Raw genomic sequence first — 22,653 nt, forward strand, 5'->3', positions numbered from 1 at the left:
ATTTCCTTATCTCACTAAAGCATTCTGTCAGTTCTTGGAACTACAAAGTGGACCTTTATGCAGTAGGTGGGCACACACACTGATAAAAGTGCTGATCGTGATCATCTTTCCTAAGAAAACAAATATGATTCTGCATGCCTTGAGCACTGAGGAGTGTGGGAAACAGCCTCATAATCAGCCATCTATAGAAAACAGTATCATTGTACTGTAGATCTACAAAATGAAAGATATCTCTGAAAGCAGATGAGCTAACTCCCCTGTGTTAACAGTCCAATCACATATAGAGGCTCTACAACTATCTTTAAATTTATGTTGAATATCACTTCTTATTTCATTTATTAACACCCAAAGGTCTTGCCTCTCTCTTATAAGTACTGTTGTGGAAAACGAAATCCTTCAGTTCTCCCAGCGGTTCTGCAGCTGCTGGCACATTGTGCCAGGTAGATGTAGATTTACTCAACCCATTTCCATGAGCTGTATCCTCCAGCATCTCCAGAGATATTTCTAAAGCAGATATCAGTTAAGTCACTCAGATCTGGCGGTTTGATGTTCAAAGTCATCAAGTAATGTAACACATGTAGTCAGAAGATAGCAATGTTTTAAAGATTTTATTTTCTGAGAGCTAACCAAAAGGAAAGCCATCCTCTCTGGACTGGAGTTGGTCCATTATTCCATTTTTGGAAGGACATATTTGTCAGAAGTGAGCGTGGTTCTAGGAAAACACACTTTTCAGAAAAGAACTGTGTTCTAAAAAATGTGTGGAAAAAGAGTTTCAGAATTACCAATATGTGCTGTTTGACAACATGGAATACAACAGCTCCATTTAACTTGAAAATGTCTGTTTTGCAATCCAAGTTAATCAGAATGAAAAGGTCAAAACTAAAATATGTTGCAAAATGACTGAAACAAAGATTTGATTCACTCAAATAGTATTTTTTTTTCTTCAAATATGTTAACTACACACATTTTCAGAATTTTGATTATCAGTTTAAACTGGAAAACTTTTCCATCCTTAAAACTTCCCTGTGACAGAATAACTGTTTCCTGATCATTGGTAATACTCAGGTTCATTAATTCATACAGGATCCAGGGTAAAGCTTCAGCATTCTTCATCCCAGGACACTCTGAATTAGACACAGCAGGGACTTGAACCCAGATCTATTTTGATTAAATGAAATTTGTCAATGAAAAACAGTTTCCTCAAAGAAGTTTTCAAGAAACTCTAATGAGAACCATCTACTGAAGGACATCCTCCTGTGACCAGAATTTTGAAAGCTGCAGACCTCTCAAAATCAAACAGAAAAGCAATTTTTCCATTTTGGAACCTCAGTTCAGTCCTGCAATGATTAACCCCTCATCCTTCTGAGTCTTTCCCTCTAGTACTCTCACATTTTATTTCAGCTAAAATTACTTTCATCCTTTATCAGCTTGCCTGTACAAATTTGTGCAGCAGCTGCTGTGTCCATTGAAGAGTGAGATTCATGTGAATAAAATAGTTCTGACCCTCTGAGTCCTTCGTGTCTGAGATAAAAACCCACTTTCACATTTCCTTAGGGATTGTTTTACCTATCTCTTTCCAAATAATAAATATCAGCAAGAAAAGCAGCGACATAACTCAGATATTGAAGGAAGTTAAACCCTTTCTTAAACATACTGTCAGCTTCAGAAAAAAATGGTTTCTCTGTTTCTTTCATTCAGATTGCATGGATAAAAGGACCTCTCACCAGCCAGATCAAGCTTTGTCAGGGAGCTTGTGTTGTAGCAGGAAAAAAACTTCAAAATGGCATCAGGGCCCATATTCCTGGATCGCTCCCTCCTTCCTGGGCAGAAAAAAGATTTTTCTATCACTGGGAAAACAGGCAGATCAGTCACCAAACTCCAGCTGGACCCACACCATGTCCGAGCTGAGCTGCTTCATCTCCCCTTCTTCCTTTCACTGCCAGCTACAGCCTCTGAGTGAAAGATTAATGGAGCTGCTACGATACAAAAAGGAAAATTTCTTAGATGCATATTTTCTTTGTATGACCAATAATGTTTCTGAGAAAAGCTTCTCTGACAGCAGAGCTTTGCAATCCTGAATGTTTTATGTTTTCCCTTTTTGGAAAACAAGTCCCCTGCAGTTACAATATATATAATTTAAAACAAAACACAGGAATTTCCCTAAGTACTGGAGATGGCAGTAACAAAAAAAGAAACTCAGCATTTTCCACTGTGCTTATCTTTCCTTCTATTTACATTTTCAATATCCAACAAGGAGCTGGGTACATTTTCAGATTCAATTTCCAGTCACTTCCACACTGGTACACAAGGGGAACCTGTCTATAACAGAGCTAGCTTCATGTCTGAAAGCAACCTGAGCTGAGTAAAACAACTTGCCCACAATTTCTTCAACACTTAACTGAGACTCTTCTGAAAAGTCATCTCCGTGTTGCATTTACTTTGTAAACTTTTAAACAAAACTCACTTGATGTCAATTCACACCATGTGGTTTTATCTACAGGGAGGACAGCTCTGTGCTTGTTCATATAAGATAGCAGCAAGCACGAATCCACATCAGTAGTGTGAATCCACATTAAAAATAGGTGCAGCAGTACCGGGTTTTGGAAAGACAAGAAATATTGTGGACCCTTAGGAGAGATGGAGAGAACATGTTGCCAAAGCAATTTTTCTTCACATCTCCTCAACCCTTAAAGTCCCTGTGTCACCAGACCCAGGGAAGCAGGCTAGACACCTGAGCATAAGGGAAAAGAGAAGCAGGCTCAGTGTTCCCAGGTATAAGAGCAGAGAACAAATCCTCTGCAAAGGCTGGGAGTGACTGGTATAGGACAGTGTTTGAACTGATGCTCAATTGAGATCTAATTGTTATTAAATAATTATTACCATTCAGTGATAGTTAAACCTACTTTGCATGAGAATCCATTATAAGAATGACAAATAGCAATTGTTACGGAATGAGCTTGAATTCATTCTTACAAATTTATGAAATAACAATCCTATCTATGCAGACCTCATTTACTAGCTGGTGAAATGAGAAGAAATAAAGGAAAGCTAATAGATAAACCCCCTAAGCAGCTCCAAATAAAATGTAAAACTATTGCAAACCAGTACAGAATAAAAGGCATTATTAGCTTAGAGTTTAGTATGTAATTTTACAATGTGCTGATTTGAATTTTGCAAATTTTCATTAAAAGTGTCAAGATAATAAAAGTAAAAATAAAAACCGAAACCTGTTCTAATTTGATATTTTTTTCCAACTACAATCAAAAAACTTTCTAGTTTTTTGTTTGACAAATCCTGATTTCCATTAAAAGGAATTCTCACAGAAAATTCTCACTATCAACTAGCAATTTCCATCCCAAGCATCTGTAATGGAGCAAGTGTGGCAGTCCTCTAATGACTTTTTTTTATTAGTGAAGACAGACAGACAGTTGAGAACAGGTTGAGTTTCTGTAATTAGCACTGAGCTAAGAAAAAAGCAGAAAATAATGAAATGTTTATCAGAAGTGATTGCTTGAGTATGTCTTTCCCAACTCTTCTCTTTCACATTTCTTTTTCTTTTGATTTTATGTCAACATGTTCAAACAGCACTTTGTTCCCTCTTTTGTTTCTGCATGTACGGTAAATTTCGGCTCTGCAGAGAAGGGCCACTCCATTCAGCGCTGCGTCCATTGAAGATTTTATAAGCGCGCAGCTCTGTGAGCAGAGGAGCTAATGATACCTGGCTTCCAGCAGCTTTGTGTCTCCTGGATGGGTTCTCTGACGTCTAATAAGGTGTGACTGCCAATTAAAGCCTTTCCTGTGGCTGACACAGCCCTAACAGCGCTGTCCCATGTGGATTCTCAGCGGTCTAATAAAGGTGAGCTCACAGCGCTCTCGCGCTTACAGTGAAGGAATGCAGGTACGCTCTCTCCTCTGCCTGACTTTCTTGTTTTCTCAAAACTTGTTATAGCAAAATACTTTCTATCTTCTGGCAAATTTCAGTGAAAATGGCCACAAAGCTCAAATGTGACTGAGGATACTCAAAAGAATATACAAACACATACCGAGTTTCTTTGGGAATACAGGCTAAAAACTGCTATTTCTACATGAGACTATATCTCAATCAAAGGACTTTCATCTGAAAAGTGGTTTTGCCTTAAGTGCTAGTTTTTTTCATTAAAATTATTGGCGGGTATAAAGAATCTTGTCTCGTATCATTTTGGTGGCCTGCCACTGTGTCCAGCAATCTATTCTTCATCAATTTAATTGGTGACAGAAGAATTAGTTCCAACGTCTTAACTTCTTTGTATCATGGACAACTTTGTACAGAACGGTTTTGTTCTTCTATCCCCGAGCCACAGCCCGTGTCAGAAACTTCATGGTGTCCAGCTGGAGCCAAAGTGTGCCTGTTCTCGGGCTTATCCACTGGTGGAGCACTCTCCAACTGGCACAAAGCAAAGCCTTCAGTCACTGTTCCCCCCATGCACTGGTGTAAGGATGGGCTGGGGGCAGAGGAAGTGTGGGCTCTTTGTGAGTCCAGGCAGCAGAAGCCCAGCCTTGCTCTGCCACATCAGTGGCACCCTGTGGTTGTTTAAGACTTGCAGCCACCCACCCAACTTCATTCTCCTCACACAGAGCTCAGATTATATACAAGGAAAGACTGAGCCCTTCCTCTCCATTCAAAATCACTGCTATTCATTGTAAGACAAAATAATTTTTTTCCAAGTGTCATCAGTATAAACTTAACCTGGAATTGTAAAACACAGGGCCTGCTCCATCACTGCCCTACTCTGTCACTTCCATGATTTCAATTTCTTTTAGTTTTTCACTCTCCTTACCATTAAATGGCATACACAATAATTCCTGAACGATAAGTTTTTGGCCTCATCTAGTCCTCACTTAACTCAAACATCAGTGTCTTCACTGACTTGAACAGACAGTGAGAGAGGCTTTAAAGAACACTAACTAATTAAGTGCGTGGAGAACCAGCTCTCCACTTTGCAGTTCTGTAGCCATAAAAAAAAAAAAAAAAAAGAGAAATTGCATCGGGGACCTTAATGAAAATTTAAAAAAAAAAGGGTGAAAAATGTGATAAATTATTACAGCATATGCTTACTTCATGTGTTTTTGTGGGGGCTATTTTGAGATTGGGGTGGAGAAAATTGTAGCATCTAAACATCAAGATGTGACATAATGTTTATGAAATGGTATTTTTTTCCCCTGTCATTTCAGTGATTATATTTTCAGAGCCTTGCTTTTATTTTCTGATACCTAGGGCATTTTATACCATGTAGAAGGGTTCCTCACAAGGTTTCACATTTGCACAAATACAATAACAATGCTCTCTCATAGTTGACGTTCCACTATTTTGTGATGGAAAAGCTTGTTTATTCACACACAAAGGGCCATCCTGCTGTTATAAAAATCCCTCAGCTAAATGCTTCAGTAAAAAGCCTGCTGAAAAAAAAATAATAATCAAACTGTCCTAAATCCCTTGAGACTCTGGCTCCAAAGAGGCACCAACAAGAATGCTCCTTGAAAACATTATAAAAAACACAAGTAGTCTCATAAAAACAACAGCATTCTGTGTTGGAAGGAGGTTTTATCTTACAGAGGCAAAAAATATACCTATTGCTTTACTATCATGGATTGTCATACTTCCAGAATGTTTTTTTCTTCCTCAGATCCCTGAGGTCTCTCACACAACTCGTGTGGGGCAGGAGAAAAGGGCATGGGGCAGATCCAGCAGCACAACAGCTCTGTCTCTGAGGTGGGGTATATTCCCACCTTATTCCCTTGCATGAGAGATGAGGAAGGTCATGGTACAAGGTCCAGAGGCAGCAAGTGTGCATGGGATGAACACGACACGGTGAGGACAAGAGCACACTGCCTGTAAGAACAGGACTGCAAGGTACTACATCCCATTCAACGCAAGTGGGAGATGAAGATGGATGAAGGTGGGTCTGAAACAGGGCTGGGGCAAAGCTAAAGGCTGCCCTGCCAGGAAGCAGCATTATATGGGTGAATTTTGAATCATTGCTAAGTAGAGAGCCTTATAGACATCCATGTTGGAGCAGCAGGGGACATGTGTGACCTCCATACTTTGTAAGAAAAGAAAGTTGTTTGAAAAGGAAGCCATATTCTTTACATGTAATAACCAATATTCAAGATTAACAAAAGTATTCCACACCAGAATATAGTGTTAAGAGACTCCACCATGAAACAAGTATACTTCAGAAAGTACCCCTTTGTTCTACCTTATTTTTTTTGTTACATCTGCTAGAAATGATGACTACAGAATCTTTTTCAACAAAAGGTCATTTATGTCAATGGACAGAACACAGAGGATCAGATCACCTGTGGTAATTGCAAATTAATGCTCTACTGCTAATGCATTAACTACACAATATTGATCTACAATTCAATCATGCAGGCTACTGTGAACTGATTTTTACTTTAATATTTTTACACTTTTATTGCTTTTTCCATAATGCATTTTCTCTTTCCACTGGAATTTTCTATAATTGTCTCCATTTTTAATTTCCTACAGCAAGATGACTTTGAAAAATGTATGTCTCTTTCAAAGCCTTGTAAAAATCTAACAAACCATCAGTGTGACATGGTAAATCACATAGATGATGCAGAAGATGCAAAAAATCCGATATACATCTTATTTTGATAAATTGTGGCTTTAAAAAAAGCTTACTTGAAAAAAAAATACTTCGGCCTCACTGGAAGCCTATAGTAATGAACTGAACCTCAGAAAGATGCAGCTAGACATTTCTGGAGCTTTTGGTATGCAACGAGTGCAGGATTATCTCCATAAATAAAGTTGTTATTTTTTTCTAATTTCATGCCTGTACTGAAAAGGGATTGGTGGATTTGGGTATGTTACAAAAAAGCATAGTGCTATGGAATCAGCTGAGGAATGATTGAAAAGTTTCAGCATTTTTAATGAAAAATTTTTAAAAAGGGGGGTCTTTTTGCACCTGTTTCTGAAGTCCATAAAGTGGAAGAATGCTCTGTTAAATTGCTGTATAAAATTTTAACCCCAGATACTACTGACTACAATGATCCAGTCTGTTGTCTATACCTGCTGCAAAACTTTCTTATACATGAACATTTTGCCAGTAATGACACTAAGATGTTGCCCTCCATCTTCTAAAGGAGGGGACAGAACACACTTTGAATACTGAAACTCTCCCCCTAAACCATTCCCTAATATACCTGCTTAATACCACTTGAAATGGTTACAGCATATATCAAAATATGGCTTACCACCTGATTTCTGACTTGCACTTCTGTGTATGATTTTGTAAATGGAAAATAAATCCCCGCATTTTAAAAATAAAAGCAATTGGAAAAAATAATGGACAACTGATTGTGGGTGAAATAGCTGCAGAGGAAAACCTGATCTTGCTTTTAATTGAGGTACATTTATTATTCATAAACCTCTTCTCTAAGAGATATGCCACACTGCAATTAAATCAACTCACACAAAGCCTTGGTATTATCTTTGGCCATAAACGTCACCTTCTCATGGCAGAGAAGACCCAGGACTCTTGTCTAGGCAAAACAAAGGGAAGCCCAATGGCCATGTAAGTGCTGCTCTCCCAGGCTCTTTAGTGGGGCTCCGTGGATGCGTCAGTACAACCTGTGCCACTTACTGGTATCAGACCACATTTACTGCTGGATGAACTGACATTCCCTACCCTTTTAAAATACTGCTAATGAGGAAACCTCCACATGCTATTCTGTGTAACAGGGCAGTTACAGCAGTGGCAGTACCCATTCCCAAGTTTCAAGACCACTGCTCATTCGGCACAGATGAGTGCAGAGCTCACTCCAGCACCACCAAAGCCCAGGTTGCTGGCTTCCTGCCTCTGGATCAGTCATAAGGTGTCCTCGTGGGTTTGGAAACATGAAGTAAGATCACAAAATGCGCAGTATTGTGTCAATCCAAGTGTCTGTTCAGTAGTGTGCAAACCAGATACTTAAGATAAGGCAATGGGACGCATATGTAATTCCCCCAGTACAGTCCCAGCTTCTACCTACTTAACTCAGGGACTTGCTATGTAGTGAATCTTAATATACTGAATCATTCAACAGATCACTTTATTTGATGCGATCTCCAAATTCTCTGTATTGCTCTGTATTTTGGTACTGAGAAAGCAGAAGTGAACTGTCAAGGCTGTTACAATAAACAACAGAGGTTTTGACTGTTGAAGAAGGAACAACTTGGGCATTTGATACCAAGGGCATGTGAGAGAGAGACTGGGATTCAGGGAAAAGTATATTAGCTGGCTATTCGTATGACCTTGTTAGGAAGGAAAACAACAACAATGATTCTCATAATCCTAATTAGGTTCCAAAGATGACCTATGAAGATGAGGCTGTCTTCTTCTGTCTATGACAACATATCTTGCTTGAGCGCAGCAAATAAAAGTTTCAGTCTAGTGCCAGTCAAAAGTATTTCTTGTAAGACTGTCTATAGAGATTACTCATTTCCCTCTCCCTTCCATTCACCTTTCCCTAGATGAGGGAAAGACTTATGGCCTGTATTCACAATCTTGCATGAAGTTTACTAAAGGTTTATTTTTAAATAAATGTAATTGAACTAGTTCAGACCCTTACCTACACAGCAGCTTTAGAATCCATTTATCTCAGATTAGTTTAAATTACTTCCCTACTTTAGTGAACCAGAAATAAGCCACTCAAACTGAGAATAGGTTTGATCCAGACGAGTTTAAAATCAGTTCTAGAGATTATTTAAGTTAAACTGGTGAAGCTTAAGGACAAGAAAAGAGTTTTTTCACCATCTCTGAGAAAAATCTGTTGCAAAGAGAAATTGTTCTGTAAAGGGCAGAAGACCAGTATAGATCCAAGTAATTTCTGGGAGCCAGTTCCAGACAACTTGATTATTACTAAAAAGAAAACAATAATTAATGTTTTGTAAATCCAGTATTTCACTTGAGCACTGACTGGGTTGTCTGCATTAAATTATATTTCAGAAGTTCCCATTACCATTGTGGCAAACCAACAAAAAAGAAAAGAAATAATAAAAACCAAACAGCTACACACACTATATAAAGGAAAAGTGCATAAATGACATTTTAAAACTTCATTTTTAGTCATCCAGAAACAGATACAGGAGATGTAGAACAGCAAATCATTCCACTCTGTGTATTTCAGATCATGTAATGCTACAGACAAAGCCATCAAAACTGCAGCTCTATTAGCAATAACAAATGAAATGAATCTATAGCACTAAAAACATTCCCTCGCCAATCCTACTTTTTTATAGACAAATGCTGCACTGTAATTTGTACTGTTACTCAGTATTTATATGGAAGAAGCTCTCAGACCATTGTGTAAGGCAGGCTGATCTTTTGTTTGTCCATGGGAAAAAAAGAGTTTGAAGCATTCTAATACAAGCTAAAAAAAAAGAGGAAATGGTATTAATACATCCAAAGAACATAGTAAGTCTATAAAAAAGCAGTAGCCTTCTACTTCAGCTCCCAGAGATGCTAACTTTGATGTGCATTAAAAAACCCAACCAAACCATTGAGTTGGCCTATTTTATTTTTTTTCTGAAACATAGCAAACAAATGACTAATCTCAGCAGTCACCATAGCTGTGCAGAAAGGATGGTCACACTGAATCAAATTTTAATGTCAAAGTGAATTGTGGGAATGAAATCACTCCAGTCGTCCCACGGAGTGACACAAAGTCGATATCCACAGGATCCATAGCTGCTGTTGTCTATGTTGGGAACTACAGATAAAGGGGATGAGTATCTACCAGAATGTAAGAATATATAATGGAATAATATAACATAACCACCACCTGTTCCTTATCAGCCATTCTAACATATATGCTGCAATGGTGTCCTGAGACACCTAGTAGAGCAGGCCAATTTCCTGGTGCCCATAATAACAGGCCATCAAGGCTTCCTTCCATGACAGGGGCTAACTAACCTTGCCAGTCTGGCCAGGATCTCAAAACAACCCACCAGGCAACGTAAACAGCCTCAACTACTGCACACAGTCCAACACCTCACTCCAATGCAATGGGCTGCAATGCCAGCACCATATGCAGGATGTGCAGCTCTGCACCTCCTGTTCCAATAAACATGCTTAAGGGACACCGATGCCTAGATAAACAAGAATTACTTTAAACTGGCTCCCAGTGGGACCAAATCCCTCTCCCCTTGAAAAGGCTCTTTGCAGAAGGAAAAAACTGAGAACAAAGGAAGATCAGATAGCTCAAACTTAAGTCTGTGTCAACCTTATTTGTATGACAAGGGGGAGATGTTTAAAGTTTAAATCCTATAGGTCAGAAAAAAGAAGTGGTAAAACTCATGGCTAGCCTTTTCCTAGACTGGTATTACGACACCCAAAGTCTTATTTTGGCAACTCCTCCTCCTCCTCCATCTGAAATGAATGTCTTAGTAAGAAGCATAAACATAAAAACATGAAAATTCCTTTCAATAGTAACCCCCCCCCCACTATACTAATGTTTGACAGGAAGATACGTTATGGTTTTAATCACAGTTGCTTTAATTTTAATGTTTTAAAGAAAAAAAAGATACCTGTAAAACAGAAGCCCCACTGTGCAGAAACTGGAGCCCACTTTCAGCAGAATCGATGCCTCCAGTTGCTAAAATGGGAAATTCTGGGAGAGCACGGGCTATGGCAGACACTGCACGAAGGGCAATGGGCCTAATAGCATTTCCTACAGAAAACCAGAACATTTTGTTAGCAATGTCAGAACACACTCTGATGTAATTTGAACACCCCTCATGGTAGGAACATCAGGAAATAACATCTAATTGAGATGCAGAGGTTATGTTCATTTATAAATTGACACCAAGCAGGTTTCAAGTGGTATCAATACTTGTAAAATATTATGAATTCGGCTGAAATAAAGAAAATCACAGAAACATTTGCATAAACATTGCAAAGCTGCCTTGAACATTTTAGCTGATGCTCAAAACAAAGACTAACAATGTCTGAGACAGAAAGCAGTACTTTACCATACAGCACACTGTAGACAGAGATCTATGTTTCTACACAAAGAATCAGGTTGATTCTTTGAACATAGATGTTGTCCAACTAAGAGGGAACATCTCATTTATTTATATGTGACTAAAAATTGTTTAAAAGTGTCATTTCACTGCACTTGACATTTCATATATTATTTAATATGTTTCCCCTTTGGATGTTTGTAGATTCAGATAATCCTTTAAGTAAGCCCCCTTTAACTATTAACATGATAGTCAGAAGCTCAAAGGAATAAAGTATATTCATTTATGGTTGTAGCTCAAAGTCTGGAGCTTGCATTTTCAAATGGTATAAGGAGGTTGAGTCAGACTACTCCCTGCTACATTTAGATGAATTATGATTAAAGTCTCAATACACTGTGTCTGCAATGCATCTGCTTTGGCTACATCCTATTGATGGTATGCAAATATTTGAAATATGCATACAGATGCTGCTCATTAAATGATGGATAGCATAGACAGCTGACACTTTCAGTTATTTATTTTTTAGGCTAGTTGGGATTTCTCTAGATAACTCCAGTACTCTTAAAATTTCTACTTAATTTAGAGAACCTCTAGGATAATTTTATGTTATCACTGGACAACAATACAGTAGCGTAAGGGAGGGACACATTGTCCCCAGAGGAACTGGCTGGCTGTCAACCTACACAAGGAAGTGCTAGTGTTTTGGGTTTTGGGGTTTTTTTGTACTGTGTTAGATAACTTGGGGAAATACCACGACATGAAATATTTCTGAACACCCACATGGGTATTATTATAACCTTTAAAGCATTTACCTTCTGCAAGAACAAATAACCAAAAGGGAAGAAAGAAATAAACCCAAAGCAATGAACAAACCATAATTAGGAAGTGTGGGAAAAGAGCCCATGTGGAAACAGTAGCCGCTGCATCGCCATACCCCTGCTTAGATGCCTGACCAACATCCTCATCTCCTTCTGGCAAAACTTCTTCAACCCAAACAAGCTGTGTTGCCATTCTTTCTCTACCTTTTCTGAGACAGAACTACTGCAGTGTGCAGGCTGGATTTTTAATCTAAGTCTTCAGTAAAGGATAAATTGCTTTTTTCAAGTAGCCCAGTCACACTAAGCCCAGTGTCTACCCTCCCTCCAGTGTCCCCAGCAGTGCTTCCTCTCAGGCAGAGTTTTACTGGTCTCCACGAAGGACCTACTGTCAGCGCAGGATTCTGCTCTCTAGAAAGAGCCTTTGTCTTGCTTGGGCACTAGCTAAGACCTCCCCGATCTAGCTGGAAGGGTCAGTGTGGAGAAAGATCCCACACAAGTTCAGGTCACCAAATCTGTCATGTCTTGCTTTGAATAGGACAGCTGCACAGTCACTTTGTCAAGGAGCTGTTTTTTCAAGGTAATTTTCCATTACAGAAAACTGAAGTTTGCTTTGTTTTAACCATTAAAAATACTCTGTCTTCAGCTCACATTGCCTTTTGCAACATACTCTCTGTAATCCTGACAGACAACACTGAATTCACAGAAGACCCTGGCCCATCAGTATTAAACACATTCACACCCAAAAGCTCAGCTAAGCTGTCTCTACTGACATCTTCTCTAGATTCAGCACAAAATTATCTTCTGGGCAATGACAACTTATCTGCCTTGGGATAGACACCTTCTCATTATATACTTAATACAACACTTCCTTCTTCTTCAATAGCTGATCTTTGCACCTGAGCAAAAACCAGAAGACTCACTATCTGATCAGTCAGACTCTTCCACCAGCCATCAGGACACACCAGATATTCTTCCATGCACATGTTAGGGATCAGGACTGCTCACAGGCTTTACACAGATAACTTGTTGCTAGTTTAACAGAGACTACATAGAGATATAATATTTTCAGCATATAAAACATTAATTTGCATAAATGGACAGCTTAACCCAAGATGCACTATCAGTGTGTTTTGGTGAAAACCAGAGCCTGGTTCATAAAAATTAGAAATCTCACCAAATCTGCCTTAAAGAATCTAAGATCACACCAGAACAAATCACAGAAAGGAGCTGGATCTGAACAGGAACTTTCCACAGGACCTTAATGAATATTTGCCATCATTTGAGCTAGATCGACTGTAACGTGTTTGAAAGGAACAGAATGATTCTCTGAAAGAGGATCACTGCAAGTGCCCAAAGAGCAAATATTACAACTGAATTGATGGTCCAGTCTTAGAGAAAGACTTGAGACAAAAAAAAAAAAAAAAAAAAATGGAACCATGCTGTTTGCTCTCATGGATTTACTTATAAAGCCTTTTGAAGGGCATACACGCCAAGACATACACTACACAGCCAAAGCCACTGAAAATAATCTCATCGAGAAACTAGTTCATGAAATTCCTCTAATATTCAGTGTTTGAAATTGAGGCTACAGGTAAGCATCAGACTTGCTATATTGCTTTCAGGCACTGACACAGCTGCTCCAGAATCTCACTGTGATGAGGTAGTTATTTTTTAGAAAGGTGAAAGAATACAGGCGCTGGTAACTCTGAAATCATGTGGCTAGAGGGAAATTTCTTCCCAATCTGCATGAGTTAAAAACTGACATCTGCCCTGAGGCATGAAGGTTTATATTCTTTTAACCCCAATGTAACTCTGAGAGTGTGCATTCAATCAGTTTTTAAGCCTTACAGACCCTTGACCTTAGCGATATCTTGTAGCAAAGAGTACCACAAGAAAATATTTCCAGAATATAATTGTTCCTTTCTTCAATCTGATTAAATTAGCCACCTTCTCACTTAAATGACTGTCTCTGTACAATGGCCAGTAGAGGAAAAGGAGAAAATGACAGTTTATTTAAGGTTTCAGCACAATAGGTAATCAGAAAGATCTTCATTCAGCCCAAAGAAATCAAGCATATGATTTGATGAAGCCTAGCAAAGATGGCAATGAGACTTAGAATTTATTACGGAACACAGGTACTTCTTAGTACTAGCTGCACTTGATATTCATAATATGAGTTTATTACTTACATTTGGTGATTAGTAAATTAGTGATAAATTGGCATGATCGCAAAAGTATTCCATTCATCTATAATTCACCCAAACGAATTTAAAAACATTAAAGGAGTGCTTCTGATGAGAGTAAATAAATGGCTCTAATGACAATCAGAGGGCTGACTGAGGTGTAACTATTCATCCCAGCATTTTTTTCTTTAGTCTACAGAATACGGAACAAGCACATCAGAAGGTGCAGTCATTCTCTTGTGCACTTCTTGACCAACAGTTCAGAAGCTTTCCTTTCTGTAATAAAAGCTGCTGGTCTGGAATACAATGTGATTTACTTGTGATAGAGATCCTACTGCCTAATGAAATGGTGAAACAACCTTCCAGATTAAAGATAAAAAAGAAAAAAAAGAAAGAATACAAACAATAGTGATGCCAAGTTATTAAAAAAAAAAAAAAAAGAAATAATTTTTTAAAAAGGCAAATGAACATTGAATTTGACCTAGAGTATCTATTTTCTTGCATTTTCATATAAGTACCGCAGGAAGGTAATAGATTCCATTACAGAGATTTGTGGAGAAGAAGTTTTTAAGAGATTGAAATAAAAGAGATTTAATGCCAAATTTTAAAAGAGCTGTAAGTAGTAGTGGGAATTTGCAGAATGCTGTCTGATAAATCCAATGGTATTTAAGAAGCTGAAGTCCAAGTCCAGCATGCATTTGAAAGACAGCTCACATGCTAAGAAAAACCCATACTTTGACATGTTGGGACCTGTAATTCCACTAGTTAAGCACCTATAGCTGGGGAAACTGCTGATACTGCACTCTCTTGATAGTAGCATTACAGCTGCTACCAGATGCTAGATGTGGCAATCATTTACCTTGCTGTAAAATAATGAGATTTAATAAACAAAGTCGATTTATCCAGACCTCAAGCAGGGGAGTGAGATTTGAAAATTAAAGACAGAAAGAAAAATACCTGGTGGAGATGACATGCTACTTTATGTTGAAAATTACTCTTTCAAGTCTCTCATTCATTATTGAGCAAATACTTGCTATTATATAAAGATTTAAACAATGAAATAATTCTATGATGCAAAAGTCTCTGACCTTAAAGTCTCTTTCCTTAAATCAAAGAGATTGGGTTTTCTTTTTGTTTTCTTTTTTATTTTTAAGAAGTCATCAGATTTTTGGTGACTATGAGGGACTGCAGTCAAGGATATTCAATGGGCAAAATACAACATGAAGAAGCAGCAGAACATACATCAGCCAAATGCCTCTCCTCAATCAGCACAGATAGGCAGAGCTGCCCTTGTCCTCTGAGGATAGCAGATTGATGACAAACTAATGAGAGGTATTATACCTACTTATTTGTTTGATTGTTTATTTTTCCTCAGGAAGTAAAAAACCCTTTACCAGTGCCAGAAGGCACATGTTTTATTACGACTTCACAAGTCCTTGGAGTCTCCAGATGACTCAATCCTGTCAAGCACCAAAAGTGTTCACTAGATCAAGGCTTGAGAGCCAAACTTAATGCCTTCTTCAAGGAGAAGCCTGGTGTTAAAGCTTTAAGCAACTCAGTGGCTTTGAAAGTTCCTAGAAGAAACAATTCAGATCTTCTTGATCCCAGTGATCCACCAATGGGGAGAAAAAACAGTCTCAGAAGCCTTGAATATTGGGCTACATTCTCACTTGCAATATACTGCACCAACGTGGTAGTTTAAAGTCTTTAACACATACTAGCAGCAGCTCTAAATGGGCCTTTAGGTAAAGATGATCCAGATCCATTAAAAAATGGCCAACAGAACTGAGGTGAATCAATTCATACTGATAATACTGAGCCTGAATCTTGAAACAGTCTGAATGGTCTTTATCAAACTCCCTATCAACAAAAGAAACAGATTTTAAAGGAAATCAAACTCTCATACCTTTGGTAGTAGATGACTTAAAAGCAAATTTTTGTATCTATGGTTACTAGATGGAATAAAAATGAATTTGGGTCATAATTCTCCCCATTCTGTGCATTGTAAAGTAAAATTAACTTTTAATTTGCATTATATTACATTACACTGCAGTTCTTTACAAATTTAAACCACAGAGTGTAAATATTACAAAGAAAAATTAGCTGATACGTTATTTTTGATTAATAAATTACTGATAAAGTCTGCTGCTAAAAAAAAAAACCAAACAAAAATCTAAGGAAGATGACCCTCCCTCCTTCTGTAAGTACGTTCTTGGAACGTTATCTCCCTGACTGCTAAAATTAATAAAGCCAATGACATCAAATACCAGATGTGGGTGAAAAAGCATTACAAAAGGGAATTAGTCTGGGAGAGTTCAGGCATTGTAGATGATCAATCCAGTGCTGCAGGAAGTAACTAGATAAGAAAGTTTGGGGATTAGGAAAAAAAAAAAACACAGAAAACAGAAAACTGTTAAGACATTTTCTGCATAACGTGTATGCTGCCTAGTACTGGTGATCAAATACTTTAAATATATATATCATCTGCATTTGCAAACGGTCCAGGGAAACGTGCAGGTTATACACAATTCATCTGCATTGTGTTCCTTCTGACTACAATTATTCTATGTGCTTTCTCTCTCCCACCTGTAGGTGGCCACCATAAGCTACTCTTATCAAATAACTCATTAGCAGGGTTTTCAATACTGTCGTATCCAGATAATTAGCAATTTATTTAAATAACCAATTTCTGTGAAAATAATTGCCATGGAATGCCCTGAACCTACTTTTTATAAACTATAATAAAAGTGTTAAGATAATCCCTGACATTTGCAAATGCCATTAGTTCACCTTTCCTTTTGATAGTGCTATGGCATTATGTTTAAACAATTACCCAATAACGCGGCAGTTTAATGAAACAGTGTAGCAGGCACATCCTTCAAAATGGCCAGAGAACGCATTTATATGCAGAAGAAAACCCAATGAATAGACATGTTTAGAGAGAAAGACTATCCACAGCTGTTATGAGGTCCTCAAATGGGGGACACAATATTCAGTGCACTAAAAAATACAGGAAGTGCCCAAAGCGCAAGTTCAAGATGGACCTTGCCACAGCTTTAATGGTGCACAGCCCAACACTTCTCAGGATCCAGAGAAGACTCTCTTCACTGCTCCCTATCTATCTCACAGCCTGGTAAGTCCTTCAGTCCATTACTACTCACACATTGATAGCCATTTGCCAAAATCACTAATAAAAATGTAGTATTTACTCAGGCTATTTCCTATCAAAACTTTTAATTATTCCTTTACCAAATGGAGCATTCATGGGAATATTCATTTTATGGGATGTCTCTACAACAGTTAGCCTACATCTTCAAAGCAATGGCTACCTAATGTTTCATTTTATCGATAATTTGTGAAGGGTGATGCTCCTACACTACCAAATCAGTGGCAAAGGTTCTGACTACTGTGAAGCCAGGACTTTACCCCAAGACTTCAGAATAAAGTTAACAATTCTGCAGACTTCAAACAATTTCTGCCTCACTCTGCCATTGCTGGCTCTTGAAACCATATTGACTGACTGAATCCTACTAATTTTTGTTAGCATATAGTGTCTATCTATGACATTTATGGCTTGATAAACCGATGGTGTGTTAATATGTAGTCTGATAATTATTTACCCCTTCCTTTTTACTTCAAAGCTGACTTCTCATTTGATTCTATTTGGGATACCTGATTCTATTTGGGATACCTATGGGTTTGAGTCCAACCTGTGACTGGAAACAAGAAGTAATCATTTTTCTTCATGTTTCCTTCGAAAAAAACCTGTACCCAAATAGAAAAAAATGGTGGAACTTTCATAAGCACAGAGAAAAATCAGTGTCCTTTTTAGGATTTATTTTTACCATTTTTGAATTGATACTAATGATTATTTATGCTCTTTCAGCTGAAAGTTCATAAAATCACCAGAGTTCTCATTCAATAAATGTTTAGCAGTCATCAGAGACTTCTCTCAATTAAAAAGGTTAGAATCAGAGAAAGAGAGAGGGAAAAAGTAAATTTTTCTTATCTGTAAATATTATTTATCCAGGAAGACCTGGGGGAATTTTCACTCATATTGAACTTCAGTAGGAAAAATCAAGAGGGCAGATACAAATTGTTTTGCAATTGCTGAATTTTCTAACAAAGTCATTCTCTCACTGAAAACTACAGATCCACTAAAAATTGATACTTCTGGTGATCTGCACAAAACCCAGCATCTTCTGTTGCAATTTATCAGATGCTCATTATTTAATTTCATTCATACTTTCTATTGTGGTTTGACTTGAAGCTGGAAATGGTCTCACACCATGCTTTACATGCTCTTTGGTGAGCTCGGTATGCCCTTTCTTTTTCCTGACTGCTTTGCTATTGCTCCCCATCATGGCTTGGAGTCTGAGTCACCTGGCTTGGTGCTGCGGAGCTGAGCACAGTGTGTGCTGAAGGAGGTCTGGCACCTTTTGCACTACACTCCTCCACTGGGTCAGGACAAAACTTGCCTTTTACTGAGAGTGGTAGTGCTAATAAAATAAAACAACGATACAACAGTAATAATAAAATAATAAAAGTAGTGTTAATAACTGAGGTATGCTCCCAACATAACACAAGGAAAAAGACATCTGAAGTAGACCAGCAAAAAGCTAAGGAACAGCCCATCTAAGAAATACCGCCACAGTTACCAGACAAGACTGTTGCAGCCATCACAGAAGGACAAAAGAGTTCCTGCCAACTTCTGCTGGGCAATCCTTCCCTCGAAAGATGAGGGTGCTTCCCTTTAACACATGGTAGGTCTCACTGCCTATTCATTTCAGTGTGGAGACAGATGTGTTTAACTCAAAGTCTAGAAGTGTTTGTGGCTATTTACCCAGAAGCTTACAGATTTGTTCAAAGGCAGCCTTTCCTCTGTCAGTCTCAGAGGAAGTGCTACCTTTGAGCTGGTTTTAACCTCCTTAACAACAACAACTACCACAGTCAACATGACCCTGGTGCCAGAAAGCGGGAGGGGTGTGTCTGTGCCTGCACTTTAACGCATACATAATTCTAACCATACAAAGGCAATTTAGTGTATCTAAGGACACACTGAAAGAGTGGTGACTGGCTGCCGAGCAGGGCACTGAGGCTCCTACAGTGCATTTAAAAATAAAAACATTACTGAAAAATGCAGCGCAACAACTTTTCAGGTCATTTACAAACCCTGAAGCATACCTTGCACTGTTTAATGATAACTTGTTTAGGAAGCCCATTACAGAAAGGGAAGCAGAGCTTATGAAAGTACAGCAAACTAAAGAAACCAGATCTAGATATTTAGAAAGCTCAAATTAAGTATTTCCTTCTCCGTTTACAGAACTCAGGATCATTATTATCCTATTTTGAGATTTATCTATTTTATTTTGCCTATCTCTCTATTTTACCTATCTCATCCAGTTGCTACTATCTAGTAATATACAATTTTATGTATGGATATATTTAGACCTATTTATAGAGACATAAAATATATGAAAAATATTATGGCACGAACACAAATTTTTTGTGAAACAAATGACTCAATTTCAGTGGAAAACACTGTATTTGCCCATGCAATAGTGTGTGTCTACACACCCATCTACCATATTATTATTACATATCCATATAATCTGTCTGAGTATATATATACATGCACACTCAGTAGATATATTTCCATATTCACATATACATAAAACAGTGGATGACACGTCCCCTGATAAAACCTGTTATTTCAACACTTCAAGTGAAAAGTGTTAAAATAAATGGCTCATCACATACAATGTGTTAAAATAAATGTTTATTTCAACACTATGTGTATCATAGCCATTTATTTCAACACTTCCCGTTTCTCAAGACTCACACAACCAAGAGTAGGAGAACTGATAGCTATACCTAAGGTAGTTGAAGCACACAGCCCTACTCATCTGCTTGCCATAGGATGAGTAGGAAGTTATTTGACACTTTTTTTTCTCCTAGCAATAAATGGAAACTACCTACCTTGACTCTTCATGGGTATCTGCATGTGGCTGTATGCTGGTGGGCTGTATCATCATTTGGAAAGAAGGGCCATACCAGAGCCTGTTGAGATATTTGGAAAGCAAGCTACTGCTACCAGGGTAGGGTTGGGAAAAGAAGCAAAGTATGGGGGCTTTTGACAACTTCACTTTGCAATTTGGAGTTTGACACAAAGGGATCAGGACAGACAGAGACTCATGCGAACAAGAGCAAAAACTAGAGCTGTTCATACTGAAGGCTGGAAGGGATGTGATTTTTGCAGGACCAGTTATAATCTGGTGATCAAATTATGAGTTAGGAGAGAACAGCTGGGTTCCCACTCTATCTGCTGAAAATTGTTTCTTGGGAGGATTCTTCAGGTCCCAAGACTTGTCTTATTTATTTTAATACAGAACCTGAAGGGTCTTTGGAGTAGAAGCTGTCCAACTTTAGGTGGTCTCCAAAGTACAAATATAGTCATTGGGAGCTTCATGTTGGTGCGTTTAGATTAGTGTCAGCATCTAAACTTGCTCCTACAAGCTGAACTTGGACATTATATTATATGCCAGTGTTAAACTAGCATCAGTTTCTTTCTCTGCCTTATTTTGGGAGCAAAGCACAAGAAGCTCACAATCTCTGGTAGTTCCCGCTGGAGCTGGAGGGCACTATGCATTTATAGATCAGTCTCTAGGGGACAGAGGCAGGATGAGGATGAAGAAATTTAAATAATGCACAAAATATGCACAAAAACTCCACAAACTACAAGTCCCCTCTGAGCAATATTTACCACTAACTTGCCTGCAATATTTTCTTGCAGTTTTCCTGCTTTGAAAAACTCTCAAAGCATGATTAGAGACTTTCTAGGCCCTAGCAAGACAGTGTGGCCTTAAGAAGATAAACACTTGGCGGGGGGTTCTCTTTTCTTGTACTTTTTCTTTCCTGAAATTGCAGATCTGTGTGCTGGTCTGGACAGAGCACAAACCCACAAATTAAACTAATGAAATGTTAGCGAAGACTTTGCAACCAGCACACCCTGCCAGAAGACTGGCAGACAATGAAAAATTGAGACCACAGTTTCATCAACCCACAAATAAATTCACTGCCTCGAGCCAAGCCACTGCACAGTGCTAGTTGCCTATATTCAAACATCTCTCTTCCTGTAAAGTTATCTTCCCCTGGTGTCACCTTTGGCAGATAAAACACTATAATCATTTTGTAGCAGAATACTGTACAATGCAATGAAAGTTCTCCAGAAAAAAAAAAATGTTTTCACCCTTTCACTTTCTTCAGATGTGATTAGTTCCAGAAAGAGGAGGTATCATCACTCCTTTGAAGGCACGATAGGTTATAAGATTGGTCCTCAGAAGCTGGCAACATGTAATAAAAGTGCTTTATTCCCAAACATCAATCAGTTTCAAGAATGGCAGTTGCTCACAGAATGGTAATAATGGAAATACTCAACTAATAACTACTGTACACATTAAAACACCGTATGATAGACATGTAGTGCTCGTTACACAAGAACACTTTCTTATAATTACGGTTTTATAACTAGGTACATAAGTTTCTAAATATTTAGTTCCTTACACTTTAGTATTTTTGTAATGAAATGTACATGACAATACTTAGTTTTCCATAAAAGAAAAGGACCCCCCCCACTCCAACAGGGAGTTGATACCTTGGCTTTAGCTGAGACCTTGGCTGCGCACGGATGATAATTTTAAAGAAAGGCTTTTTCTTCTGTTCCTTCTTTTTAATAACCTTCACAATTACAGGAAGTTTCATGCCATTTCTTTAGCTGAGAGTGTACAGCAAGCTGAAGAGTTAATGCCTTAATGGAAAGCAAAATAATAGCATGTCCATGCTGTGTAAACTATTCGTGGCATAAAGGAAGAACAAACCTTATTTGCAGAGGCTTTTACCAGCTCCAGATATATTATTGAAGGTTGGTAATTAAAACATGGTTATATCAGTCCTGCTTGTGACCAGCCACACAACTCAATGTTGATGTCAAGATGAAATTATACACCTGTATCATAAGTCTGCTTTCTGCATTAATAAAAAATAACAGCATTAATAGGCCTAAATACTAATTTGTTTGATGTATTCAGAGCAACATAAGGGGATACAAGGGAATTTAGTGCATTGCTCTGTCAGATCTTTTTAATTGTTATCCGATGAGGGCAGCTCAGAGGGTGAGTAAGTGACATAATTTATGTACTTACTCATCCCCTCAGCTTCCACTGAAGAAAAATGGTAGCAACACAACTCCTAAACTGCATTCACTGGTCTTCATGATCAAAGGCCAACAGAAAGCCAGGGGCCCACAAAGTGTTCATTGATTTTAAAATACTGATGAGAACACACACTGCTGCTGCTAAACACATATCAGCAATGCCCAGCACTTACGCAGTGCCTTCTAGAAGAGGATATCCAAATGCTATACAAAGGTGTATTTTTATCTCACAGAAGAGAAAGGGTGCAAGGGGAGGCCTGGAAATCTGTGTGTGAAGAAAGCAATTCTACCTGAGCAGAAGAGGCAGCAAATCCCTTGTCCCTTGTCCCAGGATGTCATATTGTCCTTTTCTCTAAAACTGTTGGTAATTTAAAGGATACCTTTTTCAGAAGTATGCTTTGTACATCAACTCAAGCTGTCTCCTCTTAGAAGTAA

At 38.2% G+C, this 22,653-nt stretch overlaps 1 protein-coding gene across 3 annotated transcripts in view; it reads right to left on the reverse strand.

Annotated features, from left to right (window-relative positions):
• The window catches only part of DPYD (dihydropyrimidine dehydrogenase), a 365,990-nt gene that overhangs the window by 59,571 nt on the left and 283,766 nt on the right, over nt 1-22,653 (reverse strand). For all 3 annotated transcript variants that reach the window (XR_012629947.1, XM_074877213.1, XM_074877215.1), the window contains one exon: nt 10,571-10,713. Coding sequence is in view for 2 of the 3 variants with exons in the window: in XM_074877213.1 (XP_074733314.1) it covers nt 10,571-10,713 (143 nt within the window). In the remaining variant the exon portion in view is untranslated. The remainder of the gene's footprint in view (nt 1-10,570; nt 10,714-22,653) is intronic.

The sequence above is a fragment of the Strix uralensis genome, chromosome 8 (genome assembly GCF_047716275.1).
Source record: "Strix uralensis isolate ZFMK-TIS-50842 chromosome 8, bStrUra1, whole genome shotgun sequence".
In the NCBI taxonomy this organism is placed as follows: domain Eukaryota; kingdom Metazoa; phylum Chordata; class Aves; order Strigiformes; family Strigidae; genus Strix; species Strix uralensis.